The 9611-nt window shown below is 35.0% G+C and overlaps 2 protein-coding genes across 2 annotated transcripts in view; one reads left to right on the forward strand and one right to left on the reverse strand.

Annotated features, from left to right (window-relative positions):
• The window catches only part of LOC117114080 (uncharacterized MFS-type transporter C09D4.1-like), a 28247-nt gene extending 22173 nt beyond the window's left edge, over positions 1 to 6074 (forward strand). Inside the window, exons 8-9 of the mRNA XM_033257621.1 lie at positions 3804 to 3915; positions 4250 to 6074. Of these exons, the coding sequence (XP_033113512.1) occupies positions 3804 to 3915; positions 4250 to 4350 (213 nt within the window). The 3' untranslated portion in view covers positions 4351 to 6074. The remainder of the gene's footprint in view (positions 1 to 3803; positions 3916 to 4249) is intronic.
• A 1751-nt stretch (positions 6075 to 7825) lies between these two features.
• LOC117114081 (feline leukemia virus subgroup C receptor-related protein 2-like) overlaps positions 7826 to 9611 on the reverse strand; it is a 10459-nt gene continuing 8673 nt past the window's right edge. Inside the window, exon 4 of the mRNA XM_033257623.1 lies at positions 7826 to 9132. Coding sequence (XP_033113514.1) covers positions 9079 to 9132 — 54 coding nt within the window. The 3' untranslated portion in view covers positions 7826 to 9078. The remainder of the gene's footprint in view (positions 9133 to 9611) is intronic.

Consider the following 9611-nt stretch of genomic DNA (forward strand, 5'->3'; position numbering starts at 1 on the left):
AGGCCTATAAATAGCTTGTTTTGTTTTATAATAATACATGTGTTGAGTATATTGATATTGGTTGTGCGATGAGGTTTTTTTTGTCTTTCCGTGTGATTAAAACATGCCAATTATCAGGAAATATTTTCCAATTTTATTATATTACCACCTTTTATTACATAGATCTTTTTCAAAACATAACTGCTTTTATAACATTATATAGACCCATTAAACACAAAAACTGCTCTGGCTTCGGGGGCGAAGCCCCCGACCCCACCGGGGTCATATGGCAATCCTCTGGACCCCACGCCAAGAGAACCCCTCCTTGAAATGACCTGGCTACGGGCCTGGAAGTGAAGCTCTTTCAGAAGTTTGAATATAAGCAAACCCGGGGTCATAAACATAAATTAAGTAAACCTCGTTTTAGGCTTAATATTAGAAAAAAACTCTTATGCAGTAATTGATGATTGGAATGCCCTGCCCAGTTGGGTGGTTGATTCTACTACTGTCCATCAGTTTAAATCGGGTATTTCAAAATATTGGTCTGACCACCAATTTAAGTTTCGCCCGTACGTAACTGAAGAGTTTGTACGAATGACGATGGAGGGACAAATGAGCTAAGTTCTGAAGTCCTATGGTTCAAGGTAAATTCAAGGTAAATTTAAATCAATTTAGATCAGTCTTAATGATGTGATTTTAAATAGCAGAAGCGGATTTAGGGTGGAGGAGGGGGTGGGGAGTGGTGAAAAAAAAAGAAAAAAATAAAAATTGATCGCCCAAACGCATAAGGTTATTTTCGGGCGTCAGCAACTAAAGAACATAGGGCCTAGGCTATTTAATATTATGATGTAGCTGGGCATGTATTTTATGGTGATAGATTAATTAAAAGAAGTTTAACATTGTTTCTTCAATTTCAAACGAACGGCCCCTGATTTTCCTGTAATTTTTGCAGTATTTCAAATGAATATGTACCCACATAACTGTCTTCTAATCGGATTAAAATCTGGCCGAATTTTGGCCGATATTGAAAAAGCCTGTCGACTATCTGGCAACCCTGGTACACACCTCAATAATACAAAAATAATGGGCTTATTCGACTGGTTCATTTCGTTGACTACGAATTTTCGTTGAGTATTATTTTCATTCGACTGTTTCGTTAAATAGACTTCGTTGACAATGAAAATTAACGTAACCAGAATCCATTAATTAGCGTTAAGTTATGCACGTGACCAAAAAATATGGCCGATTGGTCAGTTTAGCAACAACATTTGCGTTAATATAATTTAAATTAAATTTCAGAAAATAAAAATTATAATATTTACCCACATTGAAGTCAAAAAATAATTGTAGGCTAACAGAATTAAAAAACTGGATGAAAATATTTTTTACGAAAAAACCATACTGCCGCAATCCGAAGCAGCCTTTGCATCACACAACAGACACGCAAGCCCATGCTACGCAAAATAAAAGTGTCGTTATCAAACACTCATATGATGATAATATGTCATTTTAATAACGACGAATTGTACGACGTACAGAGTAAAACAGAGGTAGGGGCAGCCGCTCACAGATAGTCGTAATGTACTGTGCTGCCCTTAAGGCTTATCTAACACAAGGACTTATTGTAAACAAAATAGCATACACAAGACTTATTGTAAACAAAATAGCATACACATAATACATATGCATCCAAATGATGCATTAACATTCAGTTAAGCATACATGAACATTAAAATACTACGATAGAAATATTATACATTATTTTATTGTATTGGAAACGTTGCTTAATCCATAGCGGAATAAAACGTAAATACATGACATAGTGATTAAATACACCAGAAAGTGTTTGGGTGCCAAACCCCTTAAAGCACAGCTTACATCCTGTATTGAAGTGGGAATTGGGGAGGTGGTGGGAAATTGAATTCAATATCGAACAAACGATGTGCACTATTGCTACAAGGCAAAAGGCGCTAGTTACATGTATATGATGATAATATGTCATTTTAATAACGACGAATTGTACAACGTACAGTAGTAAAACTGAGGTAGGGGCAGCCGCTCAGATAGCTAAGTCATATAATCTGTGCTGCCCCTAAAGGCTTAGTAACATAAGGACTTACTGTAAACAAAATAGCATACACATAATACATATGCATCCAAATGATGCATTAACATTCAGTTAAGCATAAATGAACATTAAAATACTACGATAGAAATATTATACATTATTGTATTGTATTGGAAACGCTGCTTAATCCATAGTGGAATAAAATGTAAATACTTTACATAGTGATTAAGTACACCAGAAAGCAGTGATGGCGCTAGGACCTGCCGACGGAGGGGCTAAAGGCCCCGACGGGGGTGGCTAGTGGAACGAATCGAGTCTCACTTGGCTGGGGGCCAGGGGGCCGCCTAGGGCCCCGGTGGCCTTTGAAACCCCTAAATTGTTTCGAAACATCTTAATCGAAGCTCGACCACGCCCACATTGCTTTCGTCGGGGAAATCTGACCCCTCGTCGGGAGCATCGGCCCCCTCGTCGGAGACCTCGGCCCGTCCTGCAAATCCTGGCGCCACCCCTGGGTGGGGGTCTAGGGGCGAAGCCCTCTGGAAGCCACGGATATTCGATGAATTATGGCGAATTATTATTACTTATTTGATAGGCATCGAGTTATTATAATATTGACTTCATGTAGGCTATGCTTTCTAATGTCGAAATCAGCATCCAAAACCAAAACATTTTGAATGAAACAAGAAACAAAGAGTATGCAATGTAACCATCTAATTTATTTTCAAATCCTCATTCTTGAAAGTGAAATTCTATATTTTGGAAATTTTGCATGAAATCTGTCAACCACGCTGTCATGGTCGAGGTTGCTTTATCTATCACGACGTATTCCAAGCATCATGAAGCTATCCAGACGAGCATTTATCATAACAGAACGCAAATTATTTTTAATTAGTCTTATTGAATTATTATTATTATTATTATTATTATTATTATTATTATTGTTGTTGTTGTTGTTGTTGTTGTTGTTGTTGTTGTGATGAAAAGTTAACACAAATAGTTGAATGAAAACAATATGGTGGTTAAACGAACATTACATGTAATTTTTTTATTATTTGTTCCCCGACAAAATTGACTTGTCTTCTCCGACGGGAGCGGGGGACTATGCTTCCCCGACCGGGGGGAGGGGGGTGTGGTGCTATGCTTCCCCGACGGGGGGTGTTTGGGTGTCAAACGCCCCAAAGCCCATCAACATGATGGGCACGCACCCAATTACGCAGCGTGTACCGCGGTAACTATGCAGCCATTTTTTTTTTGTGTGAATATTTACCAGTTTTCTATTCGATATTTGTGTTTGCTATTAAAACTTGATAAAGCTGTTGCACATGATAATTCTTATCCATTTTTAAGATAGAGCGAAACAACAGAACAATTTATTCAACACCGCCATGTGGCTATCTAGCAATTTAGTCCTAATTATTAATAAGCCTATAATGACTTTTGCTTATAGGCCTATTACTTGCAAATTTGCGAATATGAATATGTCCATGAACCGCCTTTATAAAGTACAGTATTACCATTTTCCTTTATAAAGTACAGTATTACCATTTTGATCTTAAACTTTGGCGTATTAAGAGTATTTACCGTTGTTGTTGTTGTTGTCATACAATAATTAAAAATGCAAGATGTGTGGTGCGATGTTTTGTAGGTGTTTCCATTGGCAGATTAATGTGTATATATATGCATATTACTATTGTTTTACCATCAACATTCAGCAATTGACCAGGAAATAATTTGTTTGCTGTTTCCACTACCACAGGCATTTGCATGTGTTATGATGCTGTTGTATTTTGTTGTCCTCACTGCAACTAACATATTTGTAACAATGGGTATGTTTTGTGCCATGCTTGGACTAGGATTCATCCTAGCACGTAAGTACAACTTTGTCGTGCTAAATCAGGGTGTCCTTAGTAAGAAAATTGGGTAATGAAGTTGATGATGAATAGGATGATGATTGATGATGATGATGATCTTGACGACGACGCCGATAACGATCTTGATGATGATGATGTGGATCATGATGATGATGGCGATGACGACGACGATGGAGATTATGATAGGCCTATTCTAAAAACTCCACTGACTTCAAACGCTGATCGTGTTTAATTACCTTCATGATGTTGATGACAATTATGATTATGTGATTACAGCATACTCTACACGCTCATAACTAAATTTTAACATTTTCTTATTGTTTTATTATAGTGTTTATTAGTTCTGATTATCTACGACAGAATGCTGATATGGACAATTATAATGAGCCAGAAATACCGCACAATGACACCGAAATGACAAAATGTGAATAGGCATCCCGTTAAACTTTGATGATTTTTAACTAGGCCTCCTATAAATTGTTTTCTGTTTCAATTTATTTGAATTTTAATGGATAGTAATAAAATTTATAAATAAATTATATTTATATTACAACTTGACACAAAAATAAAAATTGCTTCCAAAGATCGTAGCTGTGCACTGGATTCATTTCCATTCTGGCCGCATGAGAAACATCTCCTGGACGCAATGCCTTCCAGAATGCACTCTGGTGAGAATGTGCTAGCAATCGAAAAAGAGATTTGGAACGCTGATCTATGTCGGTAATGTCATGGAGGAATAAGATTTACCATAGTTCTACTCTCGTAACAACCGACTGCATTTTGGCTATCCCATTTTCCCCAAATGCGCCATGCTCTTTTATGCATTGTCACACACCACTCCAGTTCCGTTGCCTCTGGATCTGGCTGTATCTCAAGAAGCAAAAGGATTTTCACCAGCACACAAACATTCAATTATAACATAAATTAATGATAGGAGCTGGTAGGTTCTGTGGCCTATGTTTTTACATTAGAAATTGTCTTAACATTGCCAGCTAGCTGACAATATCACCCTTACTAGATGTTAGATATATAGCTACAATGGTGTGTAGCTGACATATAGTCTGTTAGGATTTCTTATCAGCATCCGATTATGCATCAGTCACTAAGATAAACTTAAAAGACAATGTAGGGCTAAGCACTGGTTAAATTTGAGCAGCAATTGAAAATGGTGATAATTGTTAACTATATTGTTCAATTAAGTATTATCATTTAACCAACTCAATCTGTATTTAATTTAATTTAAAATTACTTTCACCTTACTATAAAGTAAGTTGTAAAACAACTATAATAAAATGATAACATAATATTAAAATATTTATTGTTTTTCATCTTGTAAAATGTTCGTTTGTGATCATATTCTTCGACTCCATGTTTGTTTCATAGATTCCATTTATTTATATATTTGTATTTATTCTGTTTAATTCAAGATCTGTATTTCTTTTTCATTTGTATTATTTTAAGGCAATAACATTAAATTAAATTATAAAAAAAGATATTTACATAGCATCATAATTTGCCTAATACGCTTTTATTATTATTATTATTATTATTATTATTATTATTATTATTATTATTATTATTATTATTGTTGTTGTTGTTGCTGTTGTTATTCTTTTTTTTTGTACAATTTCACTGAGAAATAAATACAACATGATAGAGAAGAAGAGGTATCAGAAACTTTTATGTTTTTAAGGAAAGTAAAATAATTTAGTATTGATACATATTTCTTCGGGGGAAGCAGTTTTTTTAAGTAACTAAAGTATTTCTTGTAACTGTGTTTTGTTTCTTGATTCTTTGTTCTTGGTGGGGTTGCTGTTAGTTAAGAATGTACTTCTGACTGTCCTGACTGTTTTTCCGTATTTTTAGAGTTTATACTATATTTTTTATGTCCATCCTGTAAGTGGCGATTTTTCGCTGTTGGTTTAGAAATAAATAAATAAATAAAAATAATGCTAAACACTGTACAGTTAATTTGTAAGTCTGCATAAATGAATGCCAACCATGGCTACATTTGAATGTTGAATTAGGCCTATAATAAAATTATGTAAAATGTGTTTTAGTTATACAGGCAATAAATAAATTTATGTAATATTAAAGTGCTTGAGTATTAAGGTGATTGATTACCGTAATAAACTATACATACAATTTTTTCTTAATACGGAGGCAATCAATGAATGTATTACTCACTACGAAGTAACTTCACTGAAAAAGTCATCATGCAAGGAAAGATGGAAGGATCAAGAAAACAAGGAAGACCAGAACTCCTATGGATTGGTAAAATTGAAACGTTTATTGGGTTTCCTTTTCGAGAACATTACAAATTATGCTGAAGATCATTTGGTGGTTCGGCACTACATCTTCAAATTCACGAGCTGCTAGTCATGACGAGACCGTACCAGGCAATCAACCACGTTCCTGCGCCTGTCCTAGGACATTTATATGTAGGCCTACTTAGGCTTCTGGCCCATTTTACATGAAAAGGAATAAAAATTGTAACATAAAATTATAACATGCTTTTCCTTTTTAACTCCGATGAGGAGCTCTAGGATTACCCTCAGGGGCGGATTTAGTGGGGGCCGGGCCGCCCCTTTTGGGAGGTATAAAAAAGAGAAAAAAAAAAGAAAAAAAGAAAGAAGAAGAAAAAAAAGATAGCCCAGAATGCCTCAAATGTTATGTTCGGGCGTCTAGAAAACAAAAATTTCGGACCCCCTAGGGCAGTTTCGTTTTTTGTATGGGCGGTAGTTAGGGCCACTAGAAACATTCGGCTGATTGATTAATAGATCTTTTTTTTTATGGGCGGCCGTTAGGACAAATATACTTTCTACTGCCTCTATTATACTGCCCTTATCGGAGCTTTCGAGATTACAAGAATTTGTTTCTAAAGAATCGTAAATGCATTTGCCTAAATTATTCAATAACGGTATATTTTAAGTTAATAAAATGATAGAATTTAAAATGACATTGGTGAATACAATAAAATTCAGGTAATTCATTATTTGTTTAGAATAAAATGGACAAACTAAGGTGAATGACATTCATATTCACTACAATTAAAAGTCCTATGATTTCTAGGTGTAGAAATGCTGGTGTCACTGTTTGGTACCATACATTAATGAACACTTCATATCACTACAGAGCTGATTTAACATTGTTCAATGCTGTAAGCCATAATTTCTCTAGGCCAATTTACAATATCTTCCATACTGTCCATATACTGTATATATACTTTGTGTTTATAAATATTGTCGTTCAGAGTTCTTGCTTAAGTAAGTTAGGTAACTTTAATATATCAACTCAAAAAACACAAATTTCATGTATTTTATATGACAATTAATAAAGGAAACTAATTCTAGATATCGAAGTTAACGGTTTAGTCACAATATAAATTTAAATACTGTAATTGTGAAAATTCATCGGTAGCAAATAAATTCGGTATTCGGGAATGAGTAATGGTATTTGCCTACTCACAATGTGTTAAAGTGGAGGGAAATTTCTGACTTTTGAAGGCTCGCAGTTGGCAGCAGTAGAAATAAACAGATTCCAGTCAACTCACCCCCTAGCAATTTCGCGCCTTGCAATCTCGCCCCCTTGACAAACTCGTCCACTACAAACCCGCCCTTTACCAAGACGACATCACGGCCCTATATATTCATAGCATTATGCATACACTGTTTGATGTTATTAACCATGAAGTAACTAATAAAAAGCAGATACTTTTCTGCAAACTCTCTGTTAAAACATCAATAAGAGTTGTGCTATTTTATTTTGTAACTCAAATAAACCAATCTCATTTGACAATAGACAGATTAGAATGAACAATCACATAATTCCTTAAATGCCATTAATTCTGGACTCATGGAAAACACACATTAAAGAAGTAGAAAACAACATTTCAAAATTATTTTTAGTCTTTCTTCTTTTATTCCTCTCTTTATCCTCCGTCCTTTACAGTAGTCTTATCCTCGCATGATATTTAAGTTATTGCAATATTGTTGCAACACCTACAAGAAAGCAATTCGTATTTTATATGCTGCACCACCATTAGCCCACACTGACCCATTATTTAATTCCCTCAAACTACTTAAATTGCAAAATATCAATATACTGCAACAATGCAACTTCCTGTTTTCCTCAACCAAGTACTTGAATCCTCCACAATTTAGTAACTTATTTCGTCTGAATTCTTTTTACAATAAATATTTTACCAGAACTGGCCTAAATCTGCATATTCCGCTGCATAAAAAAAAAACATCTTTTCAGTATAATATCAGATTTAGCGGTCCAAAACTTTACAATAAAACAATAATTTACCCGATAACTTAAAACAATCTTTATCAAAGAAAAGCTTTTCCATCAAACTTGATTTAACTCGATATTTAACCTGAGACAACAACGAGTCAATTAATCAAAATGAAATTGATTGTGATTGATTAATTTAATTAAATAAGTATTTCTTAGATGAAAGATCAGTTTCTGTACTTATTACCTTTACTTTTTCTGTAATCATTTTTTTTTCTCCGTCTCTTTGTGAACTGTGTTGATTTTACTGTTATCCGTTTCATGTAATTCTTTGTTTTTTCAGGCATTGAGCCTTCTACAGTCTAAATGACTTACGGTGCTAGTTCTGCTAAGTATCACGTGGAAACATTGTTGTTTTAGGTTTCTCTCTCTCTCTCTCACTCTCTCTCTATCTCCTTTGAGAAAATCAACCAGTCTTTTTATCTGATGGGTGTTCATTTCACTAAACTTCCTCATTCCTATTTCAAAATTTTTCATTTCATATTTCCACAACAGTCTTGGTATTGCTGCTGATTGGTTGTCGAATCGGAAAGCAACCATAGCAACGATTGCACTGAAAACACTGTAGCGACAGTGTAGCAATTGTAGGCTTAACAAAATAAATCACGTAAACTGAATTATAAATAATATGACAGGCCTATTAATCTTTCTGTTTCTTCACTTTCTTTTCGTCAAAATTTTTAAAAAATGTATAACAATTATATTAGGGGGAAATATGCATGTCTATCAGGGGAAATTTTGAATCTTGCCACCAATGTACAATCATGCATTAAAAAATATATACAAGTTGTGTATAACTGATGATTAGGTCTATTCAATCCGTCTGTGTCGTCGATTTTATCTCCATTTCTTTTTCTTCGTCTAGATAATTCTCACGATCAGCACTCTGTCTCCGATTATCAGTTTCAATAAACACTGTAAAAACAAAAATATTCCAGTCAACAGGGTAAACCTGTTTATTAAATTGCCGCTAGTACATTGGGTTACGGATTATTCATTCTTCTTTCATTATATTTTAATTCACATCAAACAGCAGGTAGCCTGCCACTTACAGAATGGAATCGGCCTACATAAAAAAACAACATTGTCAGGACAGGCCTGTGCGCTGGAAGAGGGGTGGGGGAGAGAGAGTGGGGTTCGGGGTTCAGAATAACACCCCTCCCCCCACCCCGCCATCCAGTGATAGAGTTCCACCTAGATTGGGAATTCATTCGAATTTATAGCTTTGCGAATTTCAAATCAAATTAGTTATAAATACTGATTTGCATTATAAACACCTACTCTCAGCCTCTTAAATATCATTAAATAGTGTTAATAATACCCAGATTGCTTGAGTGCCTGGACCCTCGTCAAGGCTCTGTCCCTCGACGCCGTCAGGGGCCATAGGTGGATCC

Source organism: Anneissia japonica, unplaced genomic scaffold, assembly GCF_011630105.1.
Source record: "Anneissia japonica isolate Jap-2015-1 unplaced genomic scaffold, ASM1163010v1 scaffold288030_len866700_cov218, whole genome shotgun sequence".
NCBI lineage: Eukaryota > Metazoa > Echinodermata > Crinoidea > Comatulida > Comatulidae > Anneissia > Anneissia japonica.